At 45.5% G+C, this 19,059-nt stretch overlaps 1 protein-coding gene across 1 annotated transcript in view; it reads left to right on the top strand.

Annotated features, from left to right (window-relative positions):
- slc4a2a (solute carrier family 4 member 2a) overlaps positions 1–16,986 on the top strand; it is a gene marked incomplete at both ends in the record, with an annotated part of 21,449 nt that extends 4,463 nt beyond the window's left edge. The window contains 22 exons of the mRNA XM_080859436.1: positions 2,112–2,268; positions 2,894–3,171; positions 3,580–3,725; positions 4,019–4,314; positions 6,167–6,303; positions 6,799–6,849; positions 7,625–7,805; positions 8,228–8,363; positions 8,991–9,174; positions 9,413–9,522; positions 10,575–10,755; positions 11,315–11,531; positions 12,340–12,543; positions 13,302–13,450; positions 13,679–13,873; positions 14,166–14,390; positions 14,482–14,571; positions 14,699–14,865; positions 15,069–15,322; positions 15,678–15,847; positions 16,027–16,200; positions 16,906–16,986. Coding sequence (XP_080715562.1) covers positions 2,112–2,268; positions 2,894–3,171; positions 3,580–3,725; positions 4,019–4,314; positions 6,167–6,303; positions 6,799–6,849; positions 7,625–7,805; positions 8,228–8,363; positions 8,991–9,174; positions 9,413–9,522; positions 10,575–10,755; positions 11,315–11,531; positions 12,340–12,543; positions 13,302–13,450; positions 13,679–13,873; positions 14,166–14,390; positions 14,482–14,571; positions 14,699–14,865; positions 15,069–15,322; positions 15,678–15,847; positions 16,027–16,200; positions 16,906–16,986 — 3,783 coding nt within the window. The remainder of the gene's footprint in view (positions 1–2,111; positions 2,269–2,893; positions 3,172–3,579; positions 3,726–4,018; positions 4,315–6,166; positions 6,304–6,798; positions 6,850–7,624; positions 7,806–8,227; positions 8,364–8,990; positions 9,175–9,412; positions 9,523–10,574; positions 10,756–11,314; positions 11,532–12,339; positions 12,544–13,301; positions 13,451–13,678; positions 13,874–14,165; positions 14,391–14,481; positions 14,572–14,698; positions 14,866–15,068; positions 15,323–15,677; positions 15,848–16,026; positions 16,201–16,905) is intronic.
- Positions 16,987–19,059: the final 2,073 nt, after the last annotated feature.

The following is a 19,059-nucleotide window of genomic DNA, read 5'->3' as shown; positions in this document are numbered from 1 at the left end:
TCATGTCAATCATCAAGCCATACTTGATGGCATAACAACAATTAGCGTAACCCACTCTCACTCTTTTGCACCACACTTAGTGAACTGTCTTGTCTCTAAACAGAATGAAGGGATTTTTATGTACTTCATGTACTGTAAGCACATAAGGTATTGGACCTGAGTATCAATGACCTTGCTGGTGCCGGAGCGCAGCCCTAGAGGCTGGGTTACATGAGTTCCATCGATCGGTTCCGATGAAGACAGCAGATAGACTTACACGTAAATCAGCACCTGCTTCAGAACTGTGTTTTTGCTCTGCTCTAAATGGCTGTGTCACAGTGGACATGTAAACATGGCAGAGATGCTGGCTGACAGCGCTGGGCGGGGGGAGAAGGGTGTGGGTGTGGCGGAGACTCTCCGTCTCATTGGCCAGAGCGTTTTTTTTTTCTATTCGTCCCATCTGTGGGCATGTGTGCAGGCGTACCCGGTCAGGGGCCCGTTCCCCAAAACACCCTGGTATTAGAATGGACCAGAACGCACCAGCCTGAGGGGATCTCTATGATAACATACCAGGATCAGCAGGGGGGTGGGGTCTACGCCCCCCTCTCAAGCACCTGGCATGGTGTCTGTTTACTGTTGAGATTTCGTTACCATGACTGCGAAACAGATTGGGCTGCGAGCTGTGAAAATGCTCTCTGTCACTCTTCAAAACCCACACGAGACTGAAAAACTGTCAGTTCATCCGAGCGATGGAGTTCAGAGGCTCTTTTATGTAATGTGTTCACTGTTGGCCTTTTTTGGGAAGGGGGGATAAGAGGCTTACCTTCAGTCCTCAAATGCCCTCACAATGCACCTAAGACTTGACCTATAAGTACCTAGAAGTTAGATCTATGTCAGGTGATTGTTAGATAGCTCATTCTGTTTATAGGAGTTCTGTTATTTTTTTTTATACCTAGTAGGATCTATGATATTATTTTACATATGCCTTGAGTCTGTCTGTAGAATGTCTACAGAGTCTGGTTGGCATTTAATACAGGTGTATGTAAGTCTGTGCTCTTCACTGCTGCAGTACTTTTCATACATGTCCTCACTTTTCTTTTTGTTTTTATTTTGTATAATTGTGCGAAGGGAGCACTGGAGGTCTGGTCACCCTAGGACCCCACATCGTGTTAATGTGGACCTGACTCTGTGGTATGCCTGAGTATCATGCCACTTTTTTGGACACGCGCCCTCTAGTGTTGATTCATCCTAGTGCATTCCCTTTACGGAGTCAGCTGTGAAACATTGGGATGTGTGTTTAAAAAAAAACAAATATTGAAAGACACAGAAAATATTGAAAGTGTGAAAACATGTGTGATCATATATCACACAAGAAAAATATAGCATCCATGATACCAAACCCCTATCATGTACTGCTCATCCACACCATGACTCTTGTCTCCACCTGTCTCCTCTATGGTCCGGTGTCCTCTATGATCCTGTCTCACCTCTGGTCCTGTCTCCTCAATGGTCCTGTCTCACCTATGGTCCTGTCTCCTCTATGGTCCTGTCTCCTCTATGGTCCTGTCTCCTCTATGGTCCTGTGACCTCTATGGTCCTGTCTCCTCTATGGTCCTGTCTGACCTATGATCCTGTCTCATCTATGATCCTGTCTGACCTATGATCCTGTCTCCTCTATGGTCCTGTGACCTATGATCCTGTCTGACCTATGATCCTGTCTCCTCTATGGTCCTGTCTGACCTATGATCCTGTCTGACCTATGATCCTGTCTGACCTATGATCCTGTGTCCTCTATGATCCTGTCTGACCTATGATCCTGTCTCCTCTATGGTCCTGTCTGACCTATGATCCTGTCTGACCTATGATCCTGTGTCCTCTATGATCCTGTGTCCTCTATGATCCTGTCTCATCTATGATCCTGTCTCCTCTATGGTCCTGTCTCCTCTATGGTCCTGTGACCTATGGATCTGGCTGACCTATGGTCCTGTGACCTATGATCCTGTCTCCTCTATGGTCCTGTGACCTATGGATCTGGCTGACCTATGGTCCTGTGACCTATGATCCTGTCTCCTCTATGGTCCTGTGACCTATGGATCTGGCTGACCTATGATCCTGTCTCTTCTGATCCTCAGCCTGCCCCAGGCCCCCCTCCCTCACGGCGGAGGGATGATGAGGACGAGCGGGACCTGAATAAGACTCTGGGTGTCGAACGCTTCCAGCAAATTCTCAAGCCCCCGCCTCGCCTCCCCTCTGAGAAGCACCGCAACTTCAATGAGGAGGATTTTGAATGTGAGTATCAAACCCACAGGCCTGCCGCTCCTTCTACATCCCACGGGGTCTGACTTCCATCAAGGGTGTGACACAGCTGCTTCTTCCCTCACTCTATGAGTATTTAAAGGCACAGTTCACACAATTTATTTTATTTCTGCTGTGATTACTTTTGAGTAGAAACTTTTGAGTAGAAACGTAGGATCTATAAATAAAATATTATATATATAACATTTAATATAAGGACGAATAGATAATGACAGACAGGAGTGTAGCCCAAACACCTTTGGGGTATATAGTATAGTATATAGTATACACGTGTATATAGTGCAGCTCTGAATCTTCAGGAAGGTTTGCAGTGTTTTATCTGTCATATAGTGAGGAGCCACATTCTATAATAGTGAGGTCAAGTCATTCAGCTTCCCAGTAAAGTATATAAAACTGTGGTGTAGACCTCCTAATGTGGTTGCATTGGGAGACCATGTGGAAATGCCCTTAGTATCAGAACAGCAGAGTGAAGTGGCCTGAGTCATGTCTGTGTCACTGCAGCCGTAGCTCTTGCTTGGTTGTCTTGACGACGTAGAAACGCGCGTTAGTATGCGCGTCTCACATGCGGAATGCGGCGGCTGCGCTGCTGATTTTGCAGATCACCGGCACTCGTCCATGCACACCCACCACCCGCTGTCCAAGCACCTGCCCTCCGAGGGCCGCAGGAAGAAAGGCAGCAAGAGGAAGAAGGGCTCGGGCCGGCGCAGGGGCTCCACGGGCAGCGCCACCACCGCCAACGCCGCCGCGCCCACCATAGAGGAGGACGAGGAGGATGACGAGGGCGACGAAGAGCCCCTAAGCCAGCAGGACAGGGAGGCCCACGCCACCACGCTTACCGCACAGACAGACACGGACACACACACAGAGGAGGTGCAGGTGGGACACTGATGTGTGTGTGTGTGTGTGTGTGCACTCAAAGATACCACACGCACTCACACTGACACGTGCACACACAGAGGAAGGGAATTTACAAGATAATTCAAATACAAACAATGTAATTCTCACACATTCTTATGGTATGCCTATAGAAACAACAGAATTCTCACACATTCCTATGGTATGCCTATAGAAACAATAGAATTCTCACACATTCTTATGGTATGGTTATAGAAACATTATAATTCTCACACATTCATATGGTATGCCTACAGAAACAATAGCATTCTCACACATTCATATGGCATGCCTATACAAACAGCACATGTGACTCATACTTGAGTCATAAATACATGCCTTATACCTTCTCTAACACACTGATCCTTTTGACTGTGCTCGTGCCAACAGTTCTTCGTGTCTGATGAAGACCCAAGCAGCAGCTCCACCCAAAGCAGGACAGACAGCAGTGCCTCCCCACGCCAGCTCGCCATCGTACCTGAGTCTGCCCTGCGCGCCAGGGTCAGCGGTCAGTCAGAGGACGCTACGACAACTGAGTCAGTACTCCCCCTACCCTCAACACACACACACACAAACACACACACACACACACGCATGAATCACAGTGTGTCACATAGAATGCCGGTGTATCCTACAGCACCCCCCCCCATCCCACACATGCACAAACAACACAATGCATATGTTAGCAGTATACATAAAACGCATATACAAGATACAAGTACACTGACCTGTACAGATCAACTCAGATTATTTCCTATTTACTCACCAACCCCCTTCTCTCAGATCACTGACCCCTCTGCCTCCGCCTCCTCTCTCCCCCTCTCTCCAGTGCGGGGGAACCTGCCCTAGCTGGGCCTAAGGGCAGGAACGGGGGACCTCACCCCTGCGTGTTCCCTCTCAGCTCCCCCGACTCCCCCAGCAGCCCTCCGCTCCTGGCGCCCCCTCCTCAGCGCTCCAGGCAGGGCTCCCTGGCGGCTCAGGGTGCCGGCGGCCGCAGCTACGACCTTCAGGACCGCCGCCGCACCGGGAACCAGACGGCCCCTGACAACGCCCTGTACCACTGCATGCCCACGGACGAGAGCGAGGCCCAGATGCTGGCCACGGTGGACCTGGACGGCATCAAGAGTAAGAGTGGGGACCGGGTGGTAGAGAAGTGCACATGTATGTGACAGAGTGTGTGTGTGTGTGTGTGTGTGTGTGTGTATGTGTGTGTGTGTGTGTGTGTGTGTGTGTGTGTGTGTGTGTGTGTGTGTGTGTGTGTGTGTGTGTGTGTGTGAGAGAGAGAGGCTGGGTACATCTTTGGTAAGTGTGTGAGTGTGTTTGACTGAAACTTTGGGCAGAAAGAGTGCGGCTTTACTGGTTTTAAATCAGGGACGGCTGAACACAGTGTGGTAGAGTAGTCACTGACCAGCTTCAGTCATGCATTTGAATATGTACTTATGAGTATATGTGTGTGTATTCGCTACTGTGTTCTATTTACTTCAAGGTACCTATTGCTTATCTGACAGGCTTTGGCACTGCCATTGTGAGTTCAGGATTTACTGATGGATTTTGCCTTTGACTGATATTGAGTGGGTATTAAAGGGAGCATGTGTTCATTGTGTGCTGTGTTATTAAGTAATGGTTTTTGTGCTGAGGGGCTCTTAAAGGGCACTTAGGACACCTGCTGCTAATAGTGTTGCTAGGAAGCAGATAAAAAAAACAAAGGAGGCATGTCCTTCACGATTGTGTTGCTAGGTTACCTGCATGAGGAGAGATATTTACTCAGGTTAGGGTCAGGGTTAAAGGCACCCAGTGCAACTTTATGTCAACATTCAATGAAAAATAAACATTCAATTTCTAGTCTTTTTTGCACGTAGTAAGTTTCAATAACTCCATACCATTACATATCGACATTCAAGGAGCAAAGATGAGACGTCGTTGTGTGGTGAGAACTGATAGAAAATCGTAAACAACAACAATCGCCAGTGGGGAGAAGCCATTTTTCCATTGACTGGAACCTGCTTTATTTATTGTAGGTTACCAAAAAATAAAGAAAATGGCGGCGATTGTTGTTGTTATCGATTTTCTATCAGTTCTCACCACACAACGACGTCTCATCTTTGCTGCTTGAATGTCGGTATGTAATGGTATGGAGTTATTGAAACTTACTACGTGTAAAAAAGACTAGAAATTGAATGTTTATTTTTAAGCCTCGAAAGTTGCACTGGGTGCCTTTAAGAACAAACACAGGGATCCTTCATTACATGTTATCTATAATCAGGATTGAGCTATTCAGGGATGACATCCTAAAAATCTTCTGAAAGATATAGTATATATATACACAAGATATAAACTGTATATTTCTCATATAACTACACTGTTTCTCCTATTGTAACGCTACAAATGGCTCATGACTGTTTGATCTGTTTGTCTCTGCGTCTATGAAGTGGTATCATTCCCTCAGATCAAACTCCAGCAGGAATTCAGATCATGTTGTTAGGGTCCAAAGACGCCCACGACTGTGGTACTTTTCCATATCTCTATTGTTTGTGTCTGAATGTGTGTTTGTAGTGTGTGTGCTGTGTGACGCTAATTTGATCCCGGTCAAACAATTGGCCACTTTGATGCAGATAGACTTACATTTCTTCTGTAAGGAACTGTAAAGGCCACTGGAATCTAGGAAATTAAACATATCTTGAAGTGGATGTAAGAGTTTTGGTGAGTGCCACAGAACACCGACAAATGTTTCTATTTGTCTCCCTCCTCTTGGGACAGAATTTTTATCCTCCGTAGATAAAGTCTTAGTTTTGGCTTTTTGATGTTATTCTGTCTTCTTTTGATGATGTATTCTGATGTTTTTGACGACAATGTAGACCATCTTGGTTTCATCATTCTTTAAATATATATTTAATATTTATAATATAATATTTATATATAATATTTTTTTCTAAAGTCTTTTTGTCTTTTTGTCTGTTCGTCTGTCCCCCTCTGTCAGGTCACCGCTTTGAGGATGTCCCCGGTGTGCGGCGCCACCTGGTCAGGAAGAGCACCAAAGGTCAGGTGGTTCACATCAGTAAAGACCACAAGGAGCCCAGTGGCCGCAGCCGCAAATTGGACCGCACCCCTCACGAGGTGAGAGACCAACAGACACACTAGCGCAGGTCTGGTCTAGGGTCAGAATTGAACACAGCTGTCAGTTACGTTAAGTATTTAGATGGACTGGAGAGTGGGCAATTCAACAGATTCGTATCTAAAAATGGTGTCACTTATTATTGCATGGCATTAAGGATTTAGTATGATGAATGATATCTGTGTAAAACATTCAAGCAACGTTGTGTACCAAAATGGAACTGCTCATCTTGTAATTATTCCAGGGCATTGTTGTCAATTCATGTGAAATGAAATCATATTAGACAGTCTGGGATAACTCCATCTTTAATCAGAATGTACGTATACGTACGTTGTGGAAGATAATGTTCACAGCATCCTAAGTTTTTTAGCTGTCTGTTGCTGCCTCTACTGTCTCTTTGTCTTTGTGACAATGACAATAAAGTACTTTGAACTTCAATGTACGTATATGTCCACATCTGCCTTGACCTAACGGGGTACGTCATGGTCCTTTATCAGTGGAGAGGTCGGGCTAGCAGAAGGAGCTTGTTGGACCCAAAAGCCCACTGGGTCAGTAAGCAGAAGGTACCCTAGGGCTGTGTGGAGTTGATGCTCAATACCTAACTGCACGGATTAGGGTGGTTTTGCATGTCATCACGTTCCTTTTATTAAAGTGTGTGTTTTGACTGTTTTTTCACCACAGAGTAGGGCGTAACAGATTGTGTGAAGTAGTGTGCAGAGAGGAAAGAGAGTCAGGATACACTGTTCACTGTGTGGCAGCTAACATGACTGTGTTTGTATGGTGCAGGCTGCGCTAACTCACCTGTCTGTCTGTCTCAGAGGTCTGGGTGTGCTTAAGGGACCGTTTGTGTAATAGATTTATAAAGTAATACAACATTTTCGATGATATCATGTGAGATGGTAAGATGGTATCCCGTAACACAGATTGTAATGCATTCACAATCAAGCTCGTCTTGTCTGTAGAATAACTCTGGAGAATAAAACTACATTTTATATGAATGGCATGAAAAAGACCATCCTGAAACTGTTTAGACCTTAGTGAGCGATGGAGCTGCTTGGAACAGGAGACTGCACCTAACCTTATCAACATTTTGACAGATGGCAACACCCACACGGAAAAACTAATGTTACAATGCTCTAGCCACATAGTTCAACTAAGATAAATTGCTAAAACTATTTTAATTTTTTTTTAATTTTTAATTCTAACAACCATTCTCCGTTTTGGCCACGGACATCTATGTGTGTACTGTATGTGTGTGTGCACGTGTGTTTCTGCTTGTGTTTGGGTATGAGCTGTCGTAACCAGGTGTCTTCCTGTGCGTAGGTTTTTGTAGAACTGAACGAACTGGTGATTGATAAAAACGAGGGGATGCAGTGGAGAGAGACGGCTCGCTGGATCAAGTTTGAGGAGGACGTGGAGGAGGAGACCGACCGCTGGGGCAAACCGCACGTGGCCTCCCTCTCCTTTCGCAGTTTACTGGAGCTCCGCAAGACCATCTCACACGGTCAGCCTCACCGAAAGGGCAGATGGGCCAGGGGTTGGGGGGTGATAGAGAACAGTAGACATAAACCGACATAGAATACAGATTATGTGTGAGCAGATACGGTGCATCAATGGCCCAACTTAATGTATTTGTAGGGATAGGCGCGCTCTACTTCAAAGGCGATTTTGGGTGCGAGTAAAAGATTGCTCTCTTAAGTAGAAAGAAAACACACTCTCAAGCTTTAATCATAGCTATTATTACCAAAATGATATTCTAATTTATATACTAACTTAATGTATACAATGTAGACTTACTATGACCAGTAAATTAATGTTTGAGTGAGTGAGAGAGGGGTGAGCATGTAGAAAGTTGACAAGACATCAGTCTGAGGAGTGTTGTCACTCTGAGTGTCTGATTGACTCACCTGGCGAGTGTGGTTCCAGGTGCTGTGCTGTTGGACCTGGATCAGAAGACGCTGCCCGGCATCGCCCACCAGGTGGTGGAGCAAATGATCATCTCCGACCAGATCACAGCCGAGGACCGCGCCAACGTCCTCCGAGCTCTGCTGCTCAAACACAGGTCAGCACACACTCACGCTGGGAAAGACCGCCACATCTCCTCAACAGACAGGGATCTCATCAAATTATGGTCCTAGGGTCTATCACAACATTACTGCTACACAACTAATGACCCTAGGGTCTATCACAACATCACTGCTACACAACTAATGACCCTAGGGTCTATCACAACATCACTGCTACACAACTAATGACCCTAGGGTCTATCACAACATCACTGCTACACAACTAATGACCCTAGGGTCTATCACAACATCACTGCTGCTACACAACTAATGACCCTAGGGTCTATCACAACATCACTGCTACACAACTAATGACCCTAGGGTCTATCACAACATCACTGCTACACAACTAATGACCCTAGGGTCTATCACAACATCACTGCTGCTACACAACTAATGACCCTAGGGTCTATCACAACATCACTGCTACACAACTTGAAATGTCGCACACAGTAGGAAAACCAGGAAAATTATGTGTATTGTTTTATGTGTATTGATATTACAAACAAAAGCAAGGACGCATTACAAAGTGGAAAAACTGATTTTATCTTTCCTCTTCACTCCTGCTTGTCCCATTCTCCTGCTTCTCTCCTCTCTCTCTCTCTCTTCTTCCTCTCGCACAGTCACCCAAGTGACGAGAAGGAGCACACCACCTCCTTCCCCAGGAACATCTCTGCTGCCTCTCTGGGTTCTCTCATGGTCCATCACCATAGCAACAACCACATCGCCATTCCAGAGCCCAGTGCCACGGACCCACTCATGACCACCATTGACGCCGACACCCGCCTAGACATGGAGAAGAGCGAGGTACTGCCGAGAGGAGAGGAGATGATGCCATAGAGAGATCACGCAGTAATCAATCAATATTTCACTGTAAAAAATAACCTGCCCACATGAAAAGGGTAAAGGGAGACTGAGAGACGAATGGTTCATTCATGATCAAGTGTGTCCATCTTCAGCTTTAAGCCTGAACTTTCTCTGGAAGTTTCTGCGTGAGAGAAGTTGTGCACACAAGTTTAATGGCTATTGTTGTGCTTTTGTACAGAAAGAAAACCCTCCATTCCTGGGGATGCACAGGTCAAAGTCCAAACACGAACTCAAACTGCTGGAGAAGATTCCAGAAAATGCAGAGGCAACTGTTGTACTTGTGGGTCAGTTGGAAATTATTTTTTATCATAACAGTTTGTGGAAAAGGGAAAAGTACACAAACAGGAAAGGTAAACATCAGAGCCAAAGTCTCATCAAGAAAGGTTGATTTATTTTCTGCTCCTGACTGTAAAATAAACAAGGAAGAGCCCAGTGGTGACAGTAGCAGTGATGGTGATAAATAAAGCGGTAACAGTGGCAGTTATAATACAGTGGTAACAGTAGCAGTTATAGTGGTTAATACAGTGGTAACAGTGGCAGTTATAGTGGTTAATACAGTGGTAACAGTAGCAGTTATAGTGGTTAATACAGTGGTAACAGTGGCAGTTATAGTGGTTAATACAGTGGTAACAGTAGCAGTTATAGTGGTTAATACAGTGGTAACAGTGGCAGTTATAGTGGTTAATACAGTGGTAACAGTAGCAGTTATAGTGGTTAATACAGTGGTAACAGTGGCAGTTATAGTGGTTAATACAGTGGTAACAGTAGCAGTTATAGTGGTTAATACAGTGGTAACAGTAGCAGTTATAGTGGTTAATACAGTGGTAACAGTAGCAGTTATAGTGGTTAATACAGTGGTAACAGTAGCAGTTATAGTGGTTAATACAGTGGTAACAGTAGCAGTTATAGTGGTTAATACAGTGGTAACAGTAGCAGTGATGGTGGTTAATACAGTGGTAACAGTAGCAGTAATGGTGGTTAATACAGTAGTAACTATTGACATTGAGGGCAGTGCAGTGCAGTACAATCCACTATTAGAATTCTCTGTTGTAGCTGTGTTAAAGTGGTATTGATCTCCATGCCTGCACTTAATTAAAGTTATGAAGAGTGCTGCATTAGCAAATAATGACTGACCGAGTTCTTAATGAGAGAAGCCACAGAGAGATGTTATACGCTGATACCTTCTCTGACAATGATGCCAATCACGCTCTAGGCAGTGTGGATTTCCTGGACCAGCCCTATTATATTTATATTATATATATTTATATAATATATTTATATTTATATTATATATTTATATTATATATACCTTATAATGATGCAAATCACGCTACAGGCAGTGTGGACTTCCTGGAGCAGCCCTCCATGGCCTTTGTGAGGCTGCAGGAGGCCGTGCCGCTGGAGTCGGTGCTGGAGGTCCCCATCCCAGTGCGTTTCCTGTTCGTGCTGCTCGGGCCGCCCAACACCAACATGGACTACCACCAGATCGGACGCTCCATCTCCACGCTCATGTCGGACAAGGTGCGTGAGTGAGCATACTGAGCCGTATCGGCTGACACAGTTTCATCAGCTGGCAGGACTGTCACCCGTGTCTGATAAAGTGTGCAGTTGACAAAACTTTTTAAACATATTCCACTACCCCTTTGCAATATTTCCAATTGAGTTTAGCTGGTTATTGTGGACTTGCCAGATATTGTACTTCTTTATCTCTAGACAATAATATGTAAAGCAAATGTAATGTTTTGAAAAACCTGCATCAACATCAATACTGAACTAAGGTTAATTAGTCTGTTCTCGCAATCAAGCGTGAGATGAGTATGGTCTCATCAAAACTATACACTTACTTGGGGGGCACTGTGGCGCAAGCAGTAGCCCCGATCATGAATGGGTTTGATCGCCCACGGGGACTCAGGTTCGAATCCGGCCTGATGCCATTTCCCGATCCCACTCCCCACCTCTTCTCTCCATCTCATTTCCTATCCAAACCTTCACTGTCCTATTGATTAAAGGCAAAAAGCCCAGAAACAAATCTTTAAAAAAAAAAAACCTATACAATTACTTGGCTGGAATTCTTTTGTAGAATTTCCATGAGGCAGCGTACCTGGCGGACGAGCGCCAAGACCTGCTGAACGCCATCAACAGCTTCCTGGACTGCAGCATCGTGCTGCCGCCCTCAGAGGTGGGGGGGGAGGAGCTGCTCCACTCGGTGGCGCGCTTCCAGAAGGAGATGCTCCGTAAGAGGCAGGAGCAGGAGGGCAAGCTGATGGCCAAACAGCTGAAGAGCCCTGATGATAAGGGTAATACGCACGCACACACACACACACGCACGCACGCACGCACGCACGCACACACACACACACACACACACACACACACACACACACACACACACACACACACACACACACACACACACACACACACACACACACACACACACACACACACACACACACACACACAAACACACACGCACACGCACACGCACACGCACACGCACACGACGATACGCGCACACACGACACACACACACACACACACACACACACACAATACTCATCTGTGATGATAAAGGTAATACACACACACACACACACACACGATTCTCATCTGTGACGACAAGGGTCATACACACACACACACACACACACACACACACACACAATACTCATCTGTGATGACACACACACACACACACAAACACACACACCATTCTCATCTGTGATGATAAGGGTAATACAGACACACACACCCACACACACACACAACACACACACACACGCACACACACACCATAGTCATCTGTGACTATGACATACTAAACTGTGCATACAGTATATACTGCATACATACACACAAATGGGTACCAGCGCACCAATGCACACATACGCACGCATAAACTCACAAACGCAAACGCTAGTGTAGAAGTTGACGTGAGTACACAAATGCATACCACCCCTCTGGTAAACCTATAAGCATATTACATTTCAAACTTCACTGGTGCCCGTACTTCGAGCCCAGTGTCAACTGAATAACCCAGTCTGTGGTCTCTCTGAGAGGTAATTTATGTTTGAATCCTGCATATTCCTCCGTATCCTGTCCCAGATCTGCGCCCGCCTTTTAAGCCCGGGGATGACCCTCTGAAGAGGACAGGTCGTCTGTTTGGGGGGGTGGTTCGTGATGTGCAGCGCCGCTACCCCAAATACGTCAGTGACTTTAAAGACGCCCTCAATCCTCAGTGCATGGCCGCCGTCATCTTCATCTACTTCGCTGCTCTGTCTCCTGCCATCACCTTTGGAGGCCTTCTAGGTGAGACGCACAGGACTATGGAGGGAAGGGATGGGATGAGGCCTTCTAGGTGAGTCGCACAGGACTATGGAGGGAAGGGATGGGATGAGGCCTTCTAGGTGAGACGCACAGGACTATGGATGGGTAAGGATGGGATGAGGCCTTCTAGGTGAGACGCACAAGACTATGGATGGGTAAGGATGGGATGAGGCCTTCTAGGTGAGACGCACAGGACTATGGAGGGTAGGGATGGGATGAGCACTCTGGCCCTGCACTGTCACTTCTTCACTTCTATTTGTGTGTTAAGATGAGGATCCTCCCGGTACTCCTGTTGTCTCCCACTGATACTCCTTGACCAAAGCATCCCCCTAAGAACTGAAGCCTATCCCTGGACAATGCCCTCCTGCTGCTTAATACTTTAATAAGTTGTTTGTGCAGGTTAAATGCAGAGGGCAAAATCAAATGCAATTTGGGACATTTTTCCAGGAAAAGGTACACATTATGTGGATGTGGTAACCAATAAAGACAAACATCTGGAAATATTACAGCACTATTTTTCTGTGCTTTAACTCACACATTACATATTATGGTTTGCCTTTCCCTCCATGCGTAATTCTTCCAGACAAGCGCTTAGTGGGACTGATCCCAGAGCAGGGTATTAATGAGCAGGAAATCATTTGGGTTTCCATATTGTCATGAGGGTCTTTATACAAATGCTGCCTTTCTTATCCGTCATGTTCATCCTCTCATCCCAAGTCCCATTTGCTTGCTACTCCTAGGTGAAAAGACGGGAGGTCTGATGGGAGTCTCAGAACTCATCATTGCCACGGCGATGCACGGGGTGGTGTTCTGTGTGCTGGGCGCCCAGCCCCTCCTGGTGGTGGGGTTCTCTGGCCCTCTGCTGGTCTTTGAGGAGGCCTTCTACTCCGTGAGTCATGGCTTCACAGACAAGATCTGTCATTTTTTGTTTGTTTAACACTGAGAAACATGCCTACCGTCACACGTGATTGTGCAATTTGACCTGGGCAGCTTTGTTAGATAATTCATTATTTTGTGTGACTTCTGCTAAATACCATAACTCTTATGTGTCATCTACTCTACTGATAAAAAACATTTCCCTGTTTGACTGACACTTCCTCTTGACATTACCTCCTAGTTCTGCAAGGCCAATCAGATGGAGTACCTCACAGGGAGAGTTTGGATTGGCTTCTGGCTCATCATCATCGTGATTTTAATGGTGGCCTTTGAAGGCAGTTTCCTGGTCCGCTTCGTATCCCGCTTCACCCAGGAGATCTTCGCCTTCCTCATCTCCCTCATCTTCATCTACGAGACCTTCTCAAAGCTAATCAAGGCAAGAAATCTCAACCACAACTGCCATCTCAGTCTCATAAAACACTTTCATTCAATGACAGTTAAGAGATCTAACTCTGTGGCACAACCAGTAGCCCCGACCACATTCGGGCTTGATGCCCTTGGAGGACACAGGTTCGATTCCGGCCTGATGTCATTTCTCCTGTCAACTCCCCACCTTTTCTCTTTCTCATTTCCTGTCCCACTCTTCACTTCAACTATCGATTAAAAGCCAAAAAGCCCAAAAATATATCTAAAAAAAAAAGATATCTAACTCTTTATTCACTTTACAGATCTTCCAAGATCACCCGCTAAAGCGCTGCTACGCTAACAACAGTACAGCGGAGAATGCCACAACACCCGCCAGCAACACTAGCACCAGCCTCCTCACACCAAGCCCCATGGGGGCACGGGAGGAGCCCAACACAGCGCTTCTGTCCTTCGTCCTCATGTCAGGCACCTTCTTCATCGCCTTCTACTTGCGCAAGTTTAAGAACAGCGCCTTCTTCCCTGGGAGTGTAAGTAGAGCCCCTTGCAATTAATTCTTCTGGTAAACATTCTGAATAGTCGTCTACGCTAGCTCTTTTCCTGACCAGAACCATGGTTCAGCTCCGCAGAATCATTGGAGATTTTGGGGTTCCCATAGCCATCCTCATCATGGTCCTCGTGGACTATAGCGTAAAGGACACCCACACACAGGTACGAGATTTAGGTGACAAACATGGCATGGTATGTACCTGCAAACAATTCAGATGAAACATGGAAGGACATACAGTATGAAACAGTTAAAGAGGGCTGACCTCTTGCCCGTTTTATGTTTCTGCAGAAGCTGAGCGTGCCCAGTGGCTTCTCCGTCACAAGCCCAGCGAAACGTGGCTGGGTGATCCACCCCCTTGGCTCCGATGGCCAGTTCCCCATCTGGATGATGGCGGCCAGCCTATTACCTGCTGTGCTTGTCTTCATCCTCATCTTCATGGAGACTCAGATCACCACGTGAGTTTCTACCAACCAAACCCTCGCTGGGTTTGAGTTTTTTTTTTTTACTTGATTTGACATGTCGACATACAGCCTTCATGAATATTGACTTTGTCCTTACCATCTTTCTGCTTGTTCCTTCATCTGTTAATATTACTCTTCTGTGACCTCATCATTCACCTCACCCTTTATTCTGTCGTTCATCTCTGCCTCTCTTCCAGCCTGATAGTCAGTAAGAAGGAGCGCATGCTGGTGAAGGGCACTGGGTTTCACCTGGACCTGTTGATCATCGTGGCCCTGGGTGGAGTGCTGTCGCTATTTGGGCTACCGTGGCTGGCTGCTGCCACGGTGCGCTCCGTAACCCATGCCAACGCCCTCACTGTCATGAGTAAGGCTGTTGCCCCCGGCGACAAGCCACGCATACAGGAAGTGAAGGAACAGCGGGTGACAGGGTTCCTGGTGGCTGTTTTTGTAGGTAAGACAGGTTGTTCCAAAATGGTCAAAGAAAATCCACCAATTTGAGGAACTAATGGCTAGTTTGACCCGGATAGATCACCCGTCACCTCAGATTTTGTCATATTTTAAATGTAGACAAACCTACCCAAAGTAAGGCAACGGCTTTAAAATTCGTTCACTAGACAGCTGGTAGAGTTTAATTAACTTAAATTTTGTATAATCATCCGTTACTTTTACTATTGCTTCACAATCTGTCAGCCCCAAAGCATCATTGACGGCTGTATATACGTATTTGTTATGAAAAAATTAAAACAGTGATTGAGAAAATCTCTCCTCTTAGATGACACATACCTACACTTTCTGTCCTTTTCCAGGTCTTTCAATTGTTATTGGAGACCTCTTGCGTCAGATCCCCATAGCTGTGCTGTTTGGGATCTTCCTGTACATGGGGGTGATGTCACTCAATGGCATCCAACTGACCGAACGAATGCTACTACTGCTGATGCCCCCAAAGTATCACCCAGACCACACCTACGTACGCAAGGTCAGCCACACTGAGCTTCTGCTGAACCTATGCAAGCAGGCTAATCACTCTGTTTACTTAGTCATGTTACTGGGGTGAACAGCAGTTGCTGTCTATATAGAGTTAGTGCACTAAAATCACAGGTTTTCTAAAGTAAACTACATTTCCCATAACCAGTTCCATATTTCTGTGTTCTTCAGGTGAAAACCTTGCGCATGCACCTGTTCACTGGGATCCAGATGGTGTGTCTGATCTCGCTGTGGGCAGTCATGTCCACCTCTGCGTCGCTCGCCTTCCCATTCGTCCTCATCCTCACCGTGCCCGTGAAGATGTTCCTCTTGCCCCGGATCTTTACCACGCGGGAGATGCAGTGTGTGAGTCACTTCAGAGGGCTACTATCTGGGGCCAGCGTCAGAGCAAATGCAATGGGGTTAAATCAACTCCTGTATGCTTGGGCATGACATTACATAACACATAAAACATATAGTAGGGGAGAATCCGACTCAGGCAGTGGTTCCCAAAGTCTGGTGAAGGCCCCCAGGGGGCCCGGGGGTTGAGGGCGAGAACCCTAAATAACCAACTAGAAGGTCAACTTATGTATGGCAGTGCTCTACAGCAGAGTAGCCTATAACTAACCTGTTTGGTGATTAGTTTATAGTCTACTTTGTACTTATACAATATGGTCAGGACCTACTGTTTATCCTAGGGCTAGGCTATACGTTAGAAGGGATAGCTAGTCTAATTATTCGTAAAACAGGCATGCGCCTAACAAGAACCGACCCAAAGAATGGGACGATACATAGCCAACCATAAAACCGTAGTTGGTCCGGCCAGGGGGCGTAGTTTGAAGTCTAATCATCAAAACAGGCGAGAAGTTTGGGAACCGCTGTCCTACTGGAACAGCTTGTGTAACAAGGACACACATATACGAAAACAGGAGCCTTGATGAAAATCAGTAAACACTAAGCTGCCCATCAATGCAGGATTTAACTGTGCCTACCCTATGCTACACTATGTCAGTATCTACCAACACAGGGTCATTCCTATATTGCCCTAGTAACTCATCTTTTTGTTTCCAGCTGGATGCCGATGAAGCTGAGCCCACGTTTGATGAAAAGGAGGGTCAGGACGAGTACACAGAGATGCACATGCCTGTGTGACAAGAGCCTCCGCTGGGCTGAGTATAGCTGCCTTTCACTGAGATCACTGATGTCAAACACACTGGGAAGGTCCCATCAGGACAGTTGAGCAAGTAACCACTTCACAAGCAGACATGTCACTGTTATTAGAGCCTCTCAAGTCCCATGGTTTGATTTAGAGAAATTAATTGAACGCCTTAAACGGTCATTTCTACCTTTTGCAACCATTTCTGACTGGTGTATGCTGGTCGATGTCCTTTCTTCCTTCCTTCCTTATGGAAGGTTAGTGTGACTGCTTTAACTTTTTTTTAGGTATAAAGACAATGTATGCTTTTTAGTGTTTGAAACTGTATGTCATTCTAAGACCTTTAGACCGAAGTGTTATCTACACACAAATCACAACGGGCGTTGTTGTTGGTTGACTGCATTTGAAGGTCATGACCTCAAAAAAAGCACTTTAAACACAGGGGGGGGGGGGGTCAGTAGATATTTACACTTTATTCATTAGAATCATTCCCATTGGATATATGCATCTGAAGATTTTGTAAAGCAGAGAAAGTTTACTATGATATCATGGGAACAGCATACAACATAACTTCCTGGAGCATTCATAGCACTATATTGTTGTAGGCATAGTATGTTCTTACATTTCCGACAACCAAGCACCAAAGCATCACTTTCTGTGATCCAAATGACATTTCCAGAGAGCCTTCTGTCAAACAAGCTAAACACTGTGCAGTCACATTGCCAGTCTGCTGTAAGCCACTGTCCATTGGCTTCACGCAATAGGAATTATAAATGATCAGACAAGATGATGGTTAGTCCCTGTAGTAAGTCTTTATACATGGATACCAAAGGCACCTTTTTTACCCCTTCAGCCAGGTGCAAAATCGGTCTCTTGCTAACTTCATACGCACACTCTCTCCCAGTTGCTTCCAGTACAGTTTGCTGTGCTTATTTCAGGCAATGTATCTGCCTGTCAAACAATAGTACATCGATGACACTGACTTCAGATGTGCTTAAGTCAGTTAGTTCCATGTCAGGCCTAGCTAGTCTCCTCACGTCGCCCTGAGGCATGGTTCTGAGCAGTGGTGTAGTCCAGGGTATACGCAGGTATACGGAGTATACCCACTTATTTTTCAGTCAGCATTGAGTATACCCACTTCTCAAAACAGGGTGTTTATCCTGTGCTGTATTGGCTGCTTAAAAAAATTAAGAGTATACCCACTTCTCCAGGGACCACTGGTGGAGGTGGGAACTGTGGAAAAACAGGAAATCATGGCCTATAAGGTACGTTGGACCTGAGGACTCACTTGGTTCCTCATAGTCACCGAATGGTTAAAAGTTATGATGTCACACACCTGCTACCCCCCCGAAAGCTACAATATGCAAGACCTGCTCCAGACCCTGTTCCTACCTCTCCTTTCACTGTTGGCTCTGCCCTGTCCATCACTTTAATTGCGTACTAGTTTTTGAATGCTATACCAGAGGCCCAATCCTTGTATTTGAGATTCTCTTATGATCAGATTGGTTAAGAGTGTCAAGGCTCAATGAGAAACTTCAGAAGGGAAAGCTTCTTTAAAGCGGCACAGGTTGTTGAATGGGCCTAGACGACATCAGACTTTGGTGGTATGTGAGCACATCGAGATATGTTGTTGAGCATATTTCAGACAAAAAAAAACAAAAAACTTACTGTACTGCTTTAACTAGAAATATATACCATAACTTTAACAATTGGTATGACATTTCCACACATGAAAAAATATCGAGTAGCCGTTGTATGCGGATCAATGCTACTACATATCTTTACATTGCCTTTTGGAGGACACAGCACAAAAATGACAACCAGTGTTTCACGTAAGAAAACACTTCTGTGCTGAAATTGTCAATCAAATACGGCTTAAATATATGAAAACAGTCTTTGTATGTTGTAATAGCTTATGGGCACATTGCACTGGAAAAACTGACTTGCTTTGTTCATTTATATTTGGTTGAAATTAGCTATGCTTTAGACGAAATATCGCCTTTTAGTGTCCTCTAAACTTCATGTTTGTTCGTTCAGAGAGGCAGACATCTTGTATTTGTCAAAACATA

Source organism: Sprattus sprattus, assembly GCF_963457725.1.
Source record: "Sprattus sprattus genome assembly, chromosome: 20".
Lineage (NCBI taxonomy): Eukaryota > Metazoa > Chordata > Actinopteri > Clupeiformes > Clupeidae > Sprattus > Sprattus sprattus.
Note: the sequence above shows the minus strand (reverse complement) of the source record. Positions and strands in the feature narration are given on the sequence as shown.